Source organism: Plectropomus leopardus, chromosome 5, assembly GCF_008729295.1.
Source record: "Plectropomus leopardus isolate mb chromosome 5, YSFRI_Pleo_2.0, whole genome shotgun sequence".
In the NCBI taxonomy this organism is placed as follows: domain Eukaryota; kingdom Metazoa; phylum Chordata; class Actinopteri; order Perciformes; family Serranidae; genus Plectropomus; species Plectropomus leopardus.
In genome coordinates, this window is record NC_056467.1 from 11,084,264 (window position 1) to 11,105,125 (window position 20,862).

Genomic DNA, 20,862 nt, shown 5'->3' on the forward strand with positions numbered 1-20,862 from the left:
GAAACTTGCAGTCGTATCTGGCCACGAGCAGAGGAAGCTGAAATGTCCTCACTGTGTGATACAGTCAGGTGAAGATCATGTGTGACTTTAATCCTTAACACTTATGTACTGTAACATATATTTATCATGAGTTCATGGTGTAACAGTAAGCTTTGAAAATGTAACCATTCTGATTGGATACATATAGTCTGTTATTGCTGGTTTATTTAAAGTATTAAAAAATCTTGCATACGTTTGTTTGTTTTGATAGGTGTTATATACAAATAATTACAGAAATAAAGTTATGCTACTGGCAGTGGATGTTGTGTGTTTTTGTGTACAGCTGAACAAATATTACTCAGCGTTTGTTTGTTTATGTATGAGTTTGTATACGTGGTCCTTACTGTCAGTAGTCTGTACAGAGTACGTCCTCTTCTGTGTTACTGTTGCTCTTACAGGTACGTGGTAGCCTCTCTGTTCTCTCTCTCTCTGGCCTGGGCCACGGCCACGTTGATGCACTGCAGCCACTCCTCAGCATGCTTCTCATCCTGAGCTTTCAGCACGTAGGTCTTACTGTCAGTGAAGATCTCGAAAGCCCGCGGCAGCCCTCTATCACGCCGTTTCTTGGCTACCACCTATGGAGAAAAATAAGAAAGATGAGAAGAAGAAGATGCCAAACTCTGACTTCTGCCTCTGGCGAGCGATGCTGCTGTGTTTTTTGAAGCCGATGTGTTTTGCTTTTATGTAGCTCCCTTCTTTCTAACTAATTTATGTTTTCATTGTCCAGCTGTAGCAGTATTTGGGAATGTAATCTGCCTTCTTAAATTACAGAAATTGAAAGAAGAGGATTTAAAGCATCCACAGAGCACACTGTAATCTAATCTATAATCTAAGATGATATTAAATGTAACCTACTTTAAAAGTAAAACCACAGCCACGAGACCAGGTAAACCACTCTTTATTCAAAAACATGCAATCAGTGGTGAAGATGAAAAGTTTTGGGAGCAGTTTCTTGAGGGATGATCACAATGTAATTCCTCACCTTGACACTTTGCACCTTGCTCAGCTCAATTGGGATGTCATCCAGCTCATCTTTCTGTGGGGAGGACAGATAATGAAAGGTATAAAAATAAAAATAAAACCACACAATTCTTCATTTTCCCAAAGCCTTTGTGTAGTTCATGGATGCTCCATATCACGTGGAAATGAACAGCATGTGAGTGTATGCAGGCTCAGGAAAAGAGATCTTAATAAAAAAGCAAATGCTTTGTGCATTTGTTCTTGGTAAATGCTGTAACTATAGCTGTAAGTTTGTGCAATAAAAAGTACAAACAAAGTTTTTAAAAAAGTACAATACCCTCTGTCAGAAATAGATTTAAATTTACTTTTAAGCCAAATTTTTACAATTAACTTCTTAAACTCTGGCCATTTTAAACTGTGTATTTTAACCAGACTACAGATTTTAGTCACTGGAGCTGGACAACAGGCTCAGCTCCTAGTGATGTAATTTTTGTTTAAACAAACCTTTCGTCATTTAAGCTTGTTCATTTTAAACATATCAATAGGTGTTGTTGCCACAATGTCAGATGTAGCCGTATCATTTCAGCATCACAATAATGTGTCACAGTGTTGTTTCCAGTGTGTGCTACCTCAGAGCAAACCACCCACGGGATGAACAATTACACTTTGTTCTGCTGCTTTTCCAAGACAGGAAATGAAATCCTCCAGAACTGCTGCACAGCACATCTAGGTTCTTATGAATGTAGTTGTGTGTGTATTGCACCACAGCCATGTCCCCTTATTCCATCATTTGCTATGTGGTTATAACCACATAGCAAGACCTGTGGCAACTTTCCACATCCTGTCTATCTAGTGTCTGTGTGTGTGTGTGTGTGTGTGTGTGTGTGTGTGTGTGTTCACAGTTTTACCTCCCGGCTGGCTGTGCTGTGGGTCTGATGTGTCCCACAGAATATTCATGTCAGTGGATTCATGTAGTGATTCAAATAGACGCATGACGCTAAAATGATGAATCATAATACTAACCAAACACACTGCATTAACCTTTTTTTTGCTAGTGCTTTGTACCTTTAATGTGTAACTAATTAATTATTTCCTTGCATTTGACAGCTTGCATTTTAGTATAATGGTGCTGGTATGAAATGAAAAACTTGACATCCTTTGGATTGCAAAAAATATTCAAGGTGTCCAAAGAGATTAATGTAATTTTGTCTGTATTTATTGAGATGGCAATTTAAAAAAATAATAATATTATGATACAATTATATCATTATTCATATTTGTTTTCTTTAAGAAGTTAATTTTTTCAGACTGGCAGTGACACTCACAACACTACAACTATACAACTATGATGCTGAACAGAACCATTCTGTAAGCTGTCCAAATCATCTTTTTTCACAATGTGCATGCTTGCCTTTTTTTTCTCTTCTGCTCATATTTTCAGACAAAACAAATCATCCTGTAAATAAATGATAAGCTGGATTTGGAGCATCTCAGAGTAAGTGAGTTCACCATAACTAAGCAATGAGCGTTTAATCAGTTGAACTTTAACAAAAATATGACAAGATTTAGTAATATTATTAATATTAATAATAATTTAGATTTATATCGTGCCTTCAAGAAACCCAAAGACACAAGAAATATTCACAGTAATGGATTACTTAATGCAAGCCAGTTTTAGGTGTATTAACAGTAAAATAAACAGAAACTAATGGCTGCCTGTAGCAGAAACAATAAAAAATAATGCTTCCTTTATGTCATATTGATAAGAAACACAATGTCCAAGGTTCTGTCAGATAAAACTGGATAGGGTGTACATATTCATTTCCTCTCTTTGTCTCTATCTTCCTTTGTATTCCTGCATGCCGACTTGTGAAATTGAAGTCGAGACCTGTCTTTGGTTTTCCATCACTCTCTGTCTGGTCCAAATCAAGTGAATACTTTATCCACAAAATAATCATTTGTGGATCACTTACTTCCCCCGGTGTTACACTGAATTTGTGTTTATCTCACATGCCTGCAAAGTGAATAAGGATTCCAAACTACAAAATTATTGATGGATTGGACTTAAAGGGAGTCGCATTTAACAGCAAAACTAAGTTTACAAATGTACACTCAACTCATGCACTGTAATTCAAGTCTCATTTATCAAATGCACACACTTGCCCAGGCAGGCAGGTTTGGGACTGTTCATGCAGAAGTGTTTAAAATAGCAAGGTTTCAGTGAAAATGCATAATGTGTTTGGGTAGCACTGAGCGTACGACTGCACGAGTTTTGTGAGAGTTCGTAAACTGATGTTTTGATATTTTGTATTCCATGTTCACCGTAGAGGAATGCGAGAAAATATTTTCTTCCCGAATTTGACCTAAGACAGAGTGACTAACTGATATAGAAATGTTCATTTTGTGGGTGAAGCATTCCTTTGAGGATAAAATACAGCATTTAGTGATGGATAAACCTGGCACTAAGTGACAATATAGAGAAAATAGGTGTTCAATATTCTGTTCAGAATATTTGATGCACTTGGTAAATGCTTGTGGAAATAAATGCATCAATCTAACTACCAGTGTGAGATACACTACTTAGCTTTGTGTGGTTTGGGGGAATGTTTTCAAACCTCTCAGTGTGTCAAAGCTACTTGACCAATCAACGTACAGAAAACAATACTTTTTGGATCTTAATCTCACTCCCCATTTGGGAAAAGGTCTTTCACAACATACCAACCACCTCCAGAACATGCTGGCAAAGACGGACCGAGCTCAGAGAACAAAGACGCAAAACCTTTCCAATTTGTGGCTGCTGCAAAACGAGAGGAATCCATTACCATCTGGATGGGAGCACAAAGACTATTGTTAGGAGGTAAAAAAAAAGCTCAACTCTACTTCTGCATTTCAACCAGAGAATACCCCCTCTGTTTCCAGATACTTCTCTGTGATGTCGTGCCTCTCGCTAGTTTTTGGAAAGTGATTGTATAAACATGTCTAAAGATCCAGAGGACACCAGATCCCCTGTTGGCTGTGGAAATTATTTCAATTATAATTAATTGTTTCACTCTTGTAAAAGACTGCCATGAACCCTGATATAAGCACGGATACACACAGGTGTAGTAAAATTTCACAATAAATCTGATTTTCTCACAAACCAAGCTGAAAGACAATATTTTTCTTTTTGTCAGCTGGATAAAATCAAACTTAAACTTATTTTTTAGCAAGCTTTTTTGACCTCTGAACTTCGCAGATTTTTCATTGTACTGCTTTTGCTGTGTTTTGATAAAACAAACTTTCCCTTTGCACAACAGCTCTTATTAGTGACTTCAGCCTTTGTTCGACCTTACAGTAAGTCTTAAGCACACATGGGGAAGTTGGAAGAAAATCTGTGTTGTTGGAACCCGCAGGGAAATCTCCTCACCTTTGCTCAGATGAAAATAGTCTTTTTTTCACTCACACACACTGTACGAGGCAGTACCTCCTGCTCTGTGTTTGCTACTTGTGTGCGTAATGATATCTGTTTTGAGTTAAAGTGGGTGAGAGTGACTCATGTTGCGGCATCATGCTTTGGCCTTGGGAATCCCCCAAGAGTCCTTACTGGGGCCAAAGTTTGTTACAGTCCGATTCACCGGATGCTCCTGAGGGACAGTTGAGCTTATCACGAGATGAGATTTCCACTGTTTCATACTGAGTTTCATCATGATTCAAATGACACGGAACAAGGAAACATTATTGAAGATTTTCTGAGTGAGAGGCAAGAGACAGTGTACATGTGTGAGGAGGCTTCATTTTCAGCGGTTACGTACTGATTTGCCTCTCCGGAAGAGTAGCTGGTTTCCTGCCAAGGTGAAGTAGCGGGTTTTCCAGCGCTTGATGAACTTCCAGCGGACCTGCTTCTCCTTCAGCTTCCCCTCGATGAGAGGCTGTCCCTCCTGGTTCACGACTAGAGGGCCACACAAACACAGATGGTCAGACAGAGAGGGAGAAAGAAACAAAAAAACAGAAAGAAAAAGAGACTAAGAAAAATATACTAATGTGTTTTAAATGTTTTTGCCCATTAACTTTACATTGCAGTTGATGATCAATAGATTGATCTGGAAGTTCTGCCACTATGATGCCTTCATGAACCAAGTTGTGAGAAGGTCTGACATCTAAGGCTTGAATAAGCCACTGTTCAGCACTGTATGTTGCCAGGAAATCTAAGCTGAAACATAAACAATATGCACAAAAATAGTGGTTGTGAAATAAATAATGTGGCATGTTTTGTAACCAACCAGTTACCAGTCAGTTTGAGGACTCTGCAAATTGATTTTGATACCACAGGGCAGGCCAAATCCAACCCACGAGACGATTTCACAAGACCCCCTACATGGTTCGAATTTATTATTACATCTGGCCTGCAAATTTTTCCTTTTTTTTCCTGTTTGGATTTTCTTTTACAATGATAATTTTCAAGCAATGCCAAAAAATCAGAGCTGAACAGGCCTTGTATTTTATACAAAATATCTCGCTTTGAACCCAAAAGAGGAGGAGATGGTTAATTTTCTTTGAGTTTAATGTGACTATTTTCTGTGTCATCTGCAAAGAGAAGGCTTTCATTTTCAAGAACAACAATCTTCAGTGGCATTACTCTATCAAATGTGTGATGAGATTTGATTCAACATAGAGTATCGTTTAAATTTAGCTTGTATTTATGGTTTATCAAAAAAGAGCATCAGTGCACACATCTAGGAAGTAATCTGGCTGATTTATGGGTTATTTAAGTCTGAGGACCCTGGATGTACTAATGAATTAAAACCAATGGCTGCATGCAATGTATGAGGAATTTGCCTCATGTCAGACAGAACTGTGAACTTGTTGCACTCTGTTTACAGTGGAGTGGGTAGATTCAAGGTCTGATCCCAGGCAAATGAGGAATGTATGCACAAGCTGAAAATATTATGGTAGTGAACTGCTAGAAGTGACATAAAGTACATGTATTCCACTCAACTTGACCTCAGTGGAGAAGGCAGATTTAAAGGTCTGGAGCCCGACAAATGAGGAATGTCTGCACAAAATGAAAATATTATGGCACTGGATATGTGCTGGCAGTGACATTAAGTGCATATATTTGGGTAAATATACAGTAGAAGTCAGTCATATCCTGAAGACATCATTAGTAAATGTCAGTAAATACACCAAGTGGGGTGAAACCTGCAGATCACAAAGCACCTGCCCTCTTTACGTTCTCACAGCTATCTCCACAAAAATGAGATAACATTTAACATGTGTGCATCTAGAGCACAGCAAAGCCAATGTGCTGATCTGAGGCTTACAACATTAATTAATTAATTCATTTTTTTCTGGACTCAACGTCCTTTACTTTTATTTATTTCTGTTTCTATAGTTACTTAGTTGTGATGTTTTCTGTCCCTAAGGCAAAACAAATCCTACTTGTATGAAATTATGGGACACAAATAAACTTGAACTTATCAACCTTCAGTCAACATTAATGACTTTCAATCAGCAAAAGCATTTTGTCTCATCCATCTGAGTGTGTGTGTGCATGTTTGTGTGTGTGTTCAGATAAAGGCAAACTCCCACAAAGTGCAGTCTGGTCTGGTCTGATTGGAGACACTCACCCACGTCAACCTCCTGCACTGAGTTGGATCAAGTACTGGCCTGTGTGTGTGTGTGTGTGTGTGTGTGTGTGTGTGTGTGTGTGTGTGTGTGTGTGTGTGTGTATGCGTGTTAATGTGTGTTTATGTATATGGGTGATTTGCGTGAATAAAAATAATTTTATTCTAACCAACATGAAGGATCAGTCAGAGTCATCACAGATTAATTTTCAGTAACTGATTGTGTGACTGTGAACTCTGAGATCCCCAGACCAGAACACTCCTGTTGGTTAGATTTGGTGCCAGTACACCCTTCAGATGTTGTACACCAAACAGAGCCACTCTTTGTATCCACAGCTTTGAGTAAAGCAGTCGAGAGATTACTGCAGTCTGATTAGAGAGTGTGTGAATATGTGGGCATGCTTGAGAGATGATTCAAAGAGGCGCCTGACGACAAACAAGACAAATCTTCAAAGGTCATCTGTCTTACATCTGCGTAAATCAAATATTTTTCAGATGACGGATGGCCAAACTAAATAGTAGTGCGGTCAAACGATTTACCTTTTTAATCATGATTAATTGCTTAATTTTGATGGTAAATTGTGATTCATCACATTTTTACCGCATGTTTAAAATTCCATCATTTCGCATTTTAAAACCGCTTTGAAGTCCATATTAACAAGGTAAAGCAGTTCTTACAAAAGTGTTTGGAAATCAAATGAATGCAAAGAACTTTACTTCATGCTCTTGAATTTTAGATAGATTGAAAACATGACTGTGAGGTAGGAGACAACTTCAAACTGCTTAATCGGTGAAATACTGTGTGTGTCAACCTGATGACCTCCCTTAAATCCAAAACTTCCACGATGCTGACAAGTCTGCAGTCATTTGCAACCCATTTAGCAAACATTGTAGTTAACTTCTTAGATTTAGTTTCATCCACAGATTTGCGGCTCACACTCTAAAATCATGCTTGTCCGGCTTTGGCAATGTGGTTGCCCGCTGACATCAGTGTGATTAGATGAGCCTGTATGCTCAGCTCGTTGATGGTAGCTCAAACCCAGTGAACTTTGATGATGTTTGAATTTTGTTTGACACAAGGTGCATACTACTTTTGACTTGTCAACGGAACCATCTGTGAGTTTCTTTTAAGTGAAATGAGCCATTAAAAAGCACAATAGTGTCACTATTTTCCATCACTGTGGCAGCAGGAAGGAGAAAGGTGCTGCACTGGCTTGAACAGGGTGCGTTGAAGGGACAAAATAGTAGTACATGATTAATAAAAAACAAAAATATGTTATGTTCAGAATTGCAAGGCCATTAACCTGTTAACACCGACAGCCCTACTAAATTGTCATACCATCAAGCTGTAATTACTTCAGGGATGGAGAACTTTTTATGTGCATTTAACTGTATATTCTGATATTCCCTAGACCATATAATGGATTAATTACTAAGAAATATAGTTTATTAATCAATAATAACCCCAAACCACTGCCCTAAACAGTACACAATACAACACTGTGCAATGCAGGGCCATAACAAAAACATAATGATCACGATCTTTCTTTTAAAAGATCAACTGACCCAAATTTTAAGACGTTTTCTCACTTAGTCTTTGTTTTTTTTGGGTGTTTTTTGTTTATTTGGCCAATGAACCCAAAATTATCTCCAATGTTATATGACTAAAGGCACATGAAAGAACATTTTTTTTGTGTGTTTTCTATCCTTTTCTTTCTTAATCTGGTAATTTGAGTGAATTGACCCTTTAGTTTAAAATGCAACAGTAATGCATCCATAAATTTACTGTTAAATGTATGACTGATGAGTGTTTAGTATTTGAAACCTATTATAATTTACTGATAAGTCAGTGGGATGTCAATCATCTGAGAAAAGCCTTTACATTCTTTCTAAATAATTAGTCTGTGTGTGTCCTCTGCACACTGACTTCCTGTCAGCCTGTTTCAACAGATCTTCTGCATCATCTAACAAATATTTCTGTTATTTTTGGGGGTGCAGAAATAAACTTGTCAGGTGCATAAATCACTGTGTCTCGTGCCGTCTCTTTGCTTTGATGCAGACACCTGGAAAGTGATCTCTGGGTTTGTTGTCAGCCTCGGGCAAGAACTGTAGTTTCCTCGTCCCAGACAGGCTGACGTCAAACAGCGAGACAAGGACAAAAATGACACGCATGGACACACTGAGTCACAATTGTCTCAGTAGTGGATTCGATCAGGTCCCCATGTGTCGTCATGTTTCTGCTGCATTCACGCTTCTATTTATATTTGTCCACATGTCATCAGATCACCCATAACAAATTTTATTTCTGAATCTAAATAAGGCCACTTTGCTTTTGCCCTTGTGCTCCTTTTTTAGCTTCATGAAAGTGACTGACAGGGTTTTAAAACTATGACAGGAGTCAAGTGTTCAACCAAAATCCTTGCCAGAAACAGCTGTGCCTCTAAACAAGCATAATAATGCCCTCAGGCCCAAAGATGAGACGGCCTTGTTTGTATTTGTCAGTTTGTTTGCCTTTCACAATGTACAAGTTCATTTGTGTGCTAATGTGTGTGAGATTTAGTGTTTGTTATTGGCTTTGTGAGAACAGTGAGAACAGTGAGATGTATCGTGGAAGACAACTATGGGTTTAAACCACTGTCGACCGTGCACTTACTCACCCTTGTTAACTATCAAAGTTAGGAAAAAATGTGGTTGTAAACAAGTAAACCCCCCACTCTCCTGTCGTGTTAAATGTCAAGTTTCAGAATTTCATAACTGGAAAAAATGCCAAGTCATTACCAAGAAAAAACTGCTACTTGTAACATGTCTAGCTCTGCAGAAAAAATGTCTCAGAATAGAGGACAAAAACAAACAGTTAAATCAATGTTTGACTGCAAAGAGCCAAATGAGTCACATGGCAAAGCCTATGCTATAAATATCATGAAACCTTTACATGTCAATAACAAGGCATTAGCAGACATGTTCCCCTACAACCGCAACTCTGCCTGATGATATTACCAGAATATCTAACAGCACCATTGAGAATTGCTGTCTTAAATCATTTCAGCACAGTTCAAATCATCTGTGGTAATGACGCCCACTTAAACTTTGGCACAGCATGATGAACGCCTCTCTTTAGCCAGGGAATCTCCTGAATTTGCAACATAATTCCTGGAGGTGAGACGCTCTGTCCAGCATGTCTTAGCTGATTGATGGTGAAATGATTGAGAGTTTCTCTTAGGGGATCCATCTTTTTTTTGGCAAACCGGGGATCTGTCTTCCAGACATGAGTGAATGTGTGTGCAAATATACGTGTAGAGGCATGAGGGAGTGAAGGGTATATATGCACATGTTGAAGTGTGTCCTGAAAGTCGACTTGAAAGGTCCAATGTGTAGGATTTTGGCGGTTATACTGGCTGACAATAGAATATAATAAGTAAAATTTCTTGAGTGTATAATCAACTGAAAATAAGAATCCTTGTGATTGCACCTTAGAATAACACATTATCGCACGCAGAGATCGTGATGTTTCACCGACATGTTTCTGCAGTAGCTCAGAACTCATGATCCAAACACTGGCTCTAAATTGGGCCATTCAAGATTTTGCTTTTTCAAATAAAATGGCTGTATTATTTAGTGTTTTTATCAATTTTAATTACCTGGTTGGTTTGTTTTGGAGAGACAGAGACCTCTGCGGACAATTTGGCTCCTGCTGAAAACCTCCTAAACAATGAACACTGATGGAATTCTTCCTGGGAGAAGTTTCAGCGGTTTAGAGTCTGCAATCCTCTCTGTTAGACGCCACTAAATCTTATACACTGTCCCTTAAAGGCAGTTACATTATTCTTGTTTCTAGTGGTTTCACACAAACCAGTCACTTCTGAGGTAAGTTTGGTGTTTGGGTGATAGCATGTTGTAGCCATCTAAGTAAAAATAAAAACTCAACAATGCCAGAAACAACAGAGGATAACGAGAGAGCTTGCATGTTGAACCTGTATACCTTTTTCTGGCATGCGTACATACACACACACACAGACACACACACACACACGCGCGCACACAACTCTGCTCATTACCAGTTACTTCAAAGGCATTCCAGTTGTTAAACTCAACAGTATATCATAAAGCATCACAGAGTTGCAGTAACCACTGGCTCCACTTTGGCCTTCACAATGGAAAACACTTCACCTTTCTCTCTTCTCTCCTTTACCATTAAACACAAAAGAGCAGCTAGTTACTTGTGTGTGATTGCAGGGAGCCACTCGGGCAAAGTAACAGCAAGTTTTTATTATGGTAAAGCAATATAAAGCTTTATAAAGTGAAATGTTGGCCGGTGGCAGCTGGTAATGTGAACAGCATGTATACATGGTAAATATGGGAGGTGTTACAGGCTACGCTTATGATAAAAATACAAAAGTGGGTCAACTACAAGTGAAATGTTCCAAATCCAAATTGCACTGGGTCCAAAGTTGTTACATTTGTGTCAGTGAGATGAGATGAGTCATTGCTGTCATTTACTGTAACTTGACTTCATGTACTGGATGTTGCTGGACAGCTTTCAGTTGGACGAGTAAGAAAGTTTCCAGTGGACAGATTTGGTTTGTTTTCTTGGCCTTGACTACATCATTGTGGGCTTGTTTCATGGACATTTAAATTTTGGTGAAAGAGCTGTTTATATGTTTCACATCTTCATAAACCATTTGAGTAGTGTTTCATTTACATGAATTATTTGAATTTGCAAAGAGTTTGTTTCCAAATTTTGATGGCATGGATATAGGCACCGTGGCACGATTACTGACCTGAAATAAAAAGTGCAAAACATTACAAAGTTGTTTTTTCATCCAAACTGAGAACATATTTCCTGTAAATCCACTGAGGTTGCAAGGAAGTTGCCTCAATTCATTTTGATGACTTTGTGTAATTTTCATTTTTTTTTAGCTGTTGAGCAATCCAGTAAATTTTGTGCAAAATTCCAAATAAAGGTTGAATCCATCAGTGGCTGCAAGTTTTTTGAGTCAAAGTGTATTAAAGTGAAAGTCAGATCTTTTGAAGTAGGGCTGTATGAGGTACATATATATTTAGGTACTTGGTGTGTTACATACAGTAGATGTCGGTCGGCATGCCCTCATTTCAGAGAAGCAGGCATGGGTTTTAGCCACCTAAAAGTCTCATCTAAAAGTAATCAATACCAGTTCAAGTATCTATTTTGAGAGCATTTTAACCACTCTACCTTGATGCAGACAGTCATTTCTGACCGTTAATAAGCCATTAACAGCTTTAGTTTCCCCTTAATGCTTTCGTCAAAGCCACCAGACTCTACTGCTGTCCGGGTCAGTTAATAGTTTTTATTTTTTAATAATTTTGATGAATCCACAATAACCCTTTCAAACACCAGAGTCACGCCGTAAAACAAACAAAAAAAACAATAGAGGCAATTGGAGATCAGCAGCTCCTGTGTTCAGCGTGCTATAAAGGCCCCGTCAGACATTAAGGTAAAGCACTGAAAATATTATAAATATAGCGTACACTCAAAGTGATATTGATTTTTTATTTAGGTGGCTAAAATACGTTTTATTTGCTGACCACTCCACAGCAGTACATTGCTTAGCTTCCATGTCAGACTACAGCCTGCCTCTCCAAACTGGGGGCATGCTAACCAATATCTACATTATGTATGTACTGTATATAGACAATAAGGAAATGATGTACTGTATCGATATTTTGCGTGTTATGTAGCCCTTTTTTCTTGAAGTTATGTAGCTGACTGTTGACAGCTGACTAATGATCAGTTGCTGATATGGTTGGTTCAGGCCACTGAGTTCATTCATGTGACTGACACAAAAATGTCAGGCCTCAGGTGGTAAAGGTCTCAAAGGGGTTAATCATTTAACAGAGGGCTGTTTGAATAAATTGCAGGGTAAATTCAAAGCCATAGTGGGAGAATTTCTTGTCAGAACTAATGCTAAACTCACAGACTGGCAAGTCACATGAAGTAACTCCACGTCTTATTTTTCTGTTTCTGACTCAAGTTCACAAGTGCATGCTGTCTCTATGTATACACACACACATACAAAGTCACTGAAGCTTATTAGCCCTGGAATGTGCTCATTTCCTGTTTCAATAAAAACTCATCACTGATAAAGCTCCATGCTGAGGTGAACAGCTGTCTGTGTTTGTGTGTTAGCTACAGCATATACAGTGATGCAATATGTGCTGTTTTTAACAGGTTTAATGATGATGATTTCAGCTCTTCTACATATACATTGCACATTTTAGAGTGATTTTGTAATGTTGTGTTTTGCCAAATGTCTTTCATGACGGGTGGTTGCTTCAATTAAGTTTACAAAATTGATGTGTTTTAATAAACCCAGGTTTCAAAGTAATGTGCTGGGTTATTTGGGTAGTTTAATGCACTTATGCTTCATTTGGGAAATAAATGTAAACATGAAAAACAGTAGGAATATTATTGGTTCAACAACAGAGAGATTACTTTAAATACAAGTCTGATGTAAATACACTGGCCATACGCTGTATGTGCTTGGCTGCTATTATTGGAGTTGAAAAGATTTTAATTGCAGAAGTGCCAAAAACTGTAGTTCAGCTCATGGCCACCTGAAGCTAACTCCAAATGTGAGTCAATCTCCATAAACACTCATGATAAAATGCCCAACTTCACAACAGAAAGAAACATGTTTAGAGCCTGATACAAACACTATTTTGGTCTTTGTAGCTAATTTCAACATTCATGGCAACTTTATATGGGGTGAATTTTTAGAAGTCCTCTAATTACGTTTTACTGAGGCCCAAAATTATGCAAATTCAAGGCCAGGGCTGCTGGAGTGAAAGGTTGTCTGCAATCCACAGTCAGTGAGTCAGATCTACCATTCACTCCTTGACAGCTCAAACCTCCTGTCCAAAAATGGTAAGTTCTGGCTTTAAAAAACCAGGATGGCAACAATCAAACTACCAAACTAGAGGCTTCAAAATGGCGGTTTACAAACTAATAGTGGATGTCACAATGGCTATGTCAATTATTTACAGTCTTGGGTGAGGATGCCCCTGGTATTTCCATTTTCAAAGGAACTTGTGAGAAAATAGCTCAAATGACAACTGTTCACAGTGAGGTCAAGAAAAAAGATGGTGGGGAATTTTTACAATTTTATTTATCGATGCCATCCACACCACAAAAACAATTCCTTTCATTTTCTTTGCAGCAGGGTGCATGCAAAAATCCCAAACCAAACCAAAACAAATAAACAAAATTCTCAGAGACTGTTTGGCTAGTTATTACAGAAGAGAAAATTGAAAAAATACTCCTAATTTTTTTGTATTTTGGGTAAACTAACAAGTTAAGTTATACTAGACAGACATGAAGAGCAGCAGGGCCGTACAGGGCCACAAATGCTTCAGTAAACACATGTATCCAAATGCACACACGCTTCCAATCACACAATCCCAGTGGGAAACTTCTATTATTCCCTCTCTAAATCCTGCTGTAATGTAGAGGGACTGGCATGAATCTAAAAGGAAATCATCAGTTCCTTGCAGTCATTCAGCTGGTTCAGTGATTACACTGGTTTGTTCTGAGCTGCAGAGCTGGAAGAATGGCTTTCATTCGGCTTTTGTACTGTTTGGATCGGGCAAGCTGATGTGTGTGTTTACTTCTGTGCATGTGTGTGTTTGTGTATCCACAGAAATAGTTGATGACAAGACAATGACATGGAAGACAGAGAAAATGAAAAGCTGTGAACTCGGCTTTATTACAGCCTCCATATAAATTAACCGAATGAAGTAATTCCAAGATCATATATCAGTCACTGTATCATCTTACATCATGAACACTGACGACTGTGGGAACTTTTCCAAGTGAATAAGGCCGAGGGCTGACTGGGCTTTCAGACGTCTTCTACTTTCTGTTTGCTTTTTAAGCACCGAAATCTAGTAAAACATCTTATGTTACATTGTCATAAAGTGTCACACTGTCAATTTCATGCACACTTTTAATGTGGAGAAAGGGCATATGTTGGTTGCTTTTGGGTCTTTCAGCCCCTGAGAATTATTTATGCTCAGGGGCTTATTTTTAAAAGTTTCAAAACAGGAGGAGATCTACATTTGTGTTGTTTTTTTCCAGCAATATCTAATTGTTTTTGAATTTATTCAGTACATCAGTATTTGGTCATATTCTCAGTCTCGAAGATTAGCTAACCATGTCATGTGATCTACTACTCCAGTTAAGAACAAATATTACTGGGACAACTGCAGAAAACTACACGTGAACATTTTATACGCGGGGATTCACATTATAAACATCGTTGACTATCCATGTAACTATTTGGCTGAAATGTATTCATAACTGTCATTTTTTAATGTCATATAATTATTAGAACTCCTAAAAAACGTGTTTCCTTGTGCCAATTGAAGGCACGGAGCACGGCACCTGGTTGCACATGATCAGGATGGTACCATTTCCTCCTGATTGTAAGCCAGGGAGAAACCCTGAAGGTCACAGTGACCTTTGACCTTTAACAGCCAAAATCTAATCAGTTCATCTTTGAATCCAAGTGGACGTTTCTACCAACTTTGAGGAAATTCCCTCCAGACATTCTCGAGACGATTAGTTCGAGGATTAATCAGAATGGGACAAACAGACCGATGGAAAGATGGATGGACATACCGACGACAGCCTGATACCATAATGCCTCCAGCCACAGGTGGTGCTGATGTGGAGGCAATGAAATCGTCTTTGCAAATGTTTTTTTTTTGAAGAAGGAATCACACTTGAAGGGTGTGTCAGACAAATCCACAGCGTACCACTCAGTTTGTTCTGTATATAATCGAATTCATGACTGTAACCACTTATATGTTTATAAGTAGTTATCTTTCATTGCACAGTCACTACAAATGTTTGTAATATAAAAAAACGCATGTGTTATTTTCCTGAAAAAAATAACCAAAACTTGCAAAACCCAGATAGTTTTTCTCATTTTCATGACATAAAACTGGTAAAATACTGATGTAGTAATCATCTATAATCTCAACCTTTCTTCCTTCAAAGTACATGAGTATAAGTAAACACACACACATGCACACACTAAACTTTAACTGCATCCCATCTGCCTGCATCCTTACTCTGTCAAATGACTTCCTGCCTCTGGCTTTAACTTTCTGGGAAATACCAGCTGGCTTCTTATAAGCTGCCATTAAACAGCAGAGCCTGAAAAACCCCATGTTGCTGTGATGGAAACTTACACTTTATTGATTCATTTTCTCTGAAGCCAGTCTTTCTTATTTTCACTTCATCTCCACTCCCTCTCTTTTCCCTAATTTTTCCTAATCTCAACACAATATCCGTCACAAACTGCCCTCCTCTTACATAATTTATAACTGCTTCCATGTGACAGAGACTGACAGAGAGATACTTTACACGCAGATCTAAAGCCTCTTTCCAAAATGCTGTCAAATCTCTCTCCTCTCTCATTCCCTTAAATCTAAACTGTCACTCATTGATTTATAGACTCTGTAAATTTACTGTCTCGTCACTCAACTGCATATTTATTTGGTGTTTTTCTTTGTTTGGTACAGTGGAGAAACAAGAGAGAATACAAGAAGGCAACAGGGGAGAGATGCTTAACAAGACTGATAAAGCCGAAAAAGGTCTAAATAGTGAGGAGCCGCTGTAGTGTATAAGAGTTGTTTTCATATGCTTTTTAATGTGCTTCATATGTTTTGTTTTTTTTTTTTTTTTAATGTTTTGCTCACATTGTATACAGTTTTAAGTCTCTAGTGTGTAGAGTAGACACACAAAACACACACACATACACACACACACACACACACACACACACACACACACACACAGAGTAATCTGTGATTTAAGGATTTGATCACCACTCCAAGTCTGACTCCATCAGCAAAAAGTGCCTGTGAATCGAAGGGGGGGTCACTGGTCCAAAGTAAACTAATCAGAAGTGAATCACGATGGCACTGACTGACTGATTACTGTGACCCTTCAAATCACACTGGCAGCTATTAAATAAGAGCTGCTCTTTGCTCCATTTCCTCAGCTGTTCTGGGAAAAGATCAGTCCATTTGAGGGAAAACATCCCAGGGAGCTCAGCTCTGTGATGGTTTTACCACCAGACCCATGGGAAACACAACTGTGCCCAAGAAAGCTGGTGATGTGATTGAAAGTGAGATCCCACTTTACATTTGCTCTGTTCAGAGAAGATGACGAGGGGTAATTCAGGGGAAACCACACTGGAATGTAGTCTGTCAAATTGAGTAATTTGATGTTAATATAGGAAAGAATATGTGAGGTGGAGAGGGTCAATTTATCACAGTCTTGCCTTTTTTTCCTCGTGTTTGTCCTCTCTGCCTCACCTTTTTCAGAATAATTTCAAGCTGGAGCTGATTAAAGCCAAAAGTCATTTGTCCCGGGTGTGAATGCTACAACTATTACTATTCATTTTCTAGTTTAACTGCTGCCAAGAAAACAATCTTTAATTCTGAAATTTAATTTATTTTTGTCAAAGACAATAATGTGCTTTTTCACAAACACCTCTGCTTGTATGACAGCAACTTGGTTGTACACTAAACTACTGTATGTGTACTCTAACCATGGTTATATAATTCAACCTGTGTTTAAAGAGTGTTTGTGCGTGTGTGTGTGTGTGTATGTGTACCTGTGGCCTTCTCTGGGTTGTTACACATGAAGCAGAGCCATCCTCCTTCTTCCTCACTGTAGCCAAACAGATCAAAGAAACGCACCTCCTCCAGCTGAATCTGGAGACTGTCCAGGTCCTGAAAACAGACAGAAAGAAGACAGACTAACCATTAAATGTCATGTAACTGTATTTGAACTTCCAATTTGATATGTCCTTGTTAATATGGACAGTAGGCTTTTTTCACAGATGTTATTTTGACATGTTACAGTGAGAACAGAACAGGTGTAAATAATAAAATTGATGATGGCTGAATTCCATTTTCTTGTCTTTTTTTTTGTATTGTGTATACTGGCTCACACTGTCACCGCTTACCTGAATACTTAAATAGAACAGAGACTTCATTAATATTATCAGTAAAACCTGTGCTTTTCCTTCTATGACAAGTCAGAAGTTCTGCTAAGAGACCAATATGCCAATACTGAGTCTGATCCATTCAATCATAATGTAGTGATTTTTTGTCCTGCATATTGCATCTACACAATGTGACATTTGAATATACGTATATTATGAGCAGTGTCAATGCTGTTCAGCACAGAAAGCTACTCTTCATCTTCATCTTCAACAAAATACTAGTTCAAGATTAAATGTAATGTTTTATGCCTCTCTTGTGTCGCCAGCCGACAATTAGTGTGACCAGATATAACAAACAAATGATAGGAACGTTTGTTTACAGTATAAGGCTTTATGTAGCTGATACTGATGCACCAGCCCTGATTCTGATCCCGTTGACAATGAAAGTTTTCCCCATGTTCTTTCTAGTTTCCAGGATACAATAAGTGGAAAAGAAAAACGGGCATTTACAGGAGTTTAACCAGCCGACAGAAATCTGTTAAAGCTTGTAAAAGCTGCTGTTTGTGCAGACACACACATATACACAAGCATGTACACACAGATGATAAGTGACCCTCAACTCAAAGAGGTAAAACCTTGACATTCCAGTTATGGACTTTGCAACTGTGCATTAGAGTGTGTGTGTGTTTGTGGACAGAAAGTAATGGAAACCAGTACAAATCCCTGGAGAACATCTGCACATGGTAAGAGTTATACTTCACTTAAAATACACACAAACACATTTCAGCGACAGTTAAACCCATGAGATAATACATATTTATCTTAAACTGATCTGGAGAAAAACAGGAACATTTAAGGAGATGATGGATTACTGTCATCAGCCTTCATGACAAAGAAGCAGTCATTCTCTTGTGTGTGTATGTGTGTGTTCATACTGTACTTATGTATTCATCATAGGGCCTTGTCCACGTGTAGACAGTTTTTTTATGAAAATGTTTTTCCTCCATAGCTAAAAAAAATTCTGTCAACAAAAGCACTGGTGCAAAAAATCCCTGGATTAAAATATAAAAAGTCAACTGAAATGCTGTCAAGAGCACGCCAAACCATCAAGCTGCAAAATAGATGTTGGCCAAATACAAGCCTGAAAAAAAGCTATTTTCAGAAGGCTTCCCATTGCAGTGACCTCTGTACTGCACTCTGACGCCTCTGTTCCTGAATATAGTGCAAGAGTAACTGTTCATTTATGTGTAAACAAGTTAAGAAGTCCTGTTAGCAGGGTTACAGCCAGAACTATGTGGCCACATCTGCCTATGCACGAAATCCAAAGGAAAAAATGACACACACTCTTTCTCCTTTTTCACAGACCTGGAACTGGATCTGTTCTTGTTTCTGCACCTTATTTTGAACTATTCAGAGCATTTTAACCAAAAATAAATTGGTACAGAACCTGAAAAGTTGGTTTTCAGTTGAAACAAAAATAGCAGGTTTTCCTTGACTTTAAGGGCGAACTATGACAACATCTGTGAGTGTGTCATATTCTACAGGCTGTAAAGAAAGGATGGAGAAAGCAACAAAGAGAAGACACGTGAGAAAATGTCAGAAAAAACAGAGCATGCAGTGGTCTGGTTAATAGTTTGTCCCTGCTTGATTTTTTGGTAAAAACAAATACCTGTTATAACAAAAAAAAGTCTGGAGGTAAACAGTGTTATCCATGTTTTTGCTACTATTGTTTATTTCCATTGTGCATTTTGCAACAGCACGCAACACTGCCTTGCACTGATTACATGTCCTTGATAAGGTTCCAATAACCCTGAGCAAAACTGGTTCAAGAACCAGAGCTTACCTGGTGGTAAAGGAGTATCTTGAAATATTAATTCTGACAAGGAGATTTACAAAAGGTCTGTTTACTGTGAATTAAAACTCACTTTGCATTTGGATGACAGGCCAAAAAGGCAAAGAAAAGCTTTCAAATATACTTGTGTTCAGGCCGAAAACCCAAAGTATTTCTGTGTATATTTTATATAGATTGAACCACATCCGTCTATAATGAATTCATAGTTTGAATGTCCTGACCACTAACCACGCAGAATACTCTGCTTCATCATTTCTCTGAACTATGGAGTCCTTTTAGATTTTCTGATGATCCATTTAAGAACGACAGTAGTTTTTCTCACCACAGTGAAGTTAGCCTCACATGTAATGCCTAGAGGCAACAGGATTTGAAGAAGTGTAAAAAAAACAGGTAGCTATGTGTTTGACCTTTTGGCCCTCCTGCCCCTCCAGTCAGTCCTTGATGTTAATGAGCGAGGATGTAAATGCGAAAGCTGCTTTTTATGAGGGTATTCCCATTTGGACAGCATACACACACACAAGCACATGTGATTGAAAGAGTGCCGGAGCATTTAGATTCATCCATACATCACAGCCTTTCTCTGTGTTGTTACAACTTAAATAATTGAGGTGAAAGGGCTCTGCCGACGGATACACATAAACTAGGACCATGTGTGGCTGAGACAGACGGGCCAGCAGTGGGTTTACGTGAACATTATTATTCTGATAGGATTCAGGGCACTGAGTGGTCTTCAGGAGACACATGTTACAACTTTGAAAAATGCTGATTATAACTCCTGAAAAATCCACATAGAGTGTGTGAGAGACAGAAAGGTGTAAGAATGGGAAGAGACACCGGATAAAGACAACTTTACTAAACTTAAGAACAGTTTTGTGACTGTATCAGTTGGTATCTTTAACAGTAGCCTAAAATAAGCAAGGTTAGAGAGGTTTTTGTGCAGTGCAAAACCAAACATGTCAGACTGATGCTTCAGGCAGTATATTCATGTCCTGTTTGTGTTTTTTGTATTTTTATGTGCTCTTTGATGTCTTCTGTTTGCTGGTTGTGTGCCCATATGTGTTGACGGCTCTAGCTTTGTGGAGTCCAAGTCAAATTACCCCATGGGGACAATAAAGTATCGGTCCAAGTACAATTTTGAGGCACTTCATATGGCTCTAGAGAGAAATCACTAAGATCTGAGAAAACAACTCTCATTATGTCATAAGGGTCATCTCAGTTTCTGCTTGAGGCAAAAAAACAACAACAAAAACAGCCCCAGAAAACCTGACTTTCAAACTGAGGGTGAAGCGTTTGAAAGATGCTAAAGATGCTATCAAGTTGCATGGGAGTCATATTTCTGGCCACCTGGCAAATGTAAGTTCAGTATTCACTCTCTTTTAGCTCTGTTTTTGGTCTCCACCAACTCCTGAGGAAA

At 38.4% G+C, this 20,862-nt stretch overlaps 1 protein-coding gene across 1 annotated transcript in view; it reads right to left on the reverse strand.

Annotated features, from left to right (window-relative positions):
* Positions 1-258: 258 nt before the first annotated feature.
* The window catches only part of veph1 (ventricular zone expressed PH domain-containing 1), a 76,965-nt gene continuing 56,361 nt past the window's right edge, over positions 259-20,862 (reverse strand). Inside the window, exons 11-14 of the mRNA XM_042487367.1 lie at positions 17,264-17,381; positions 4,791-4,927; positions 1,022-1,075; positions 259-614 (exon numbers count right to left, since the gene is read on the reverse strand). Of these exons, the coding sequence (XP_042343301.1) occupies positions 432-614; positions 1,022-1,075; positions 4,791-4,927; positions 17,264-17,381 (492 nt within the window). The 3' untranslated portion in view covers positions 259-431. The remainder of the gene's footprint in view (positions 615-1,021; positions 1,076-4,790; positions 4,928-17,263; positions 17,382-20,862) is intronic.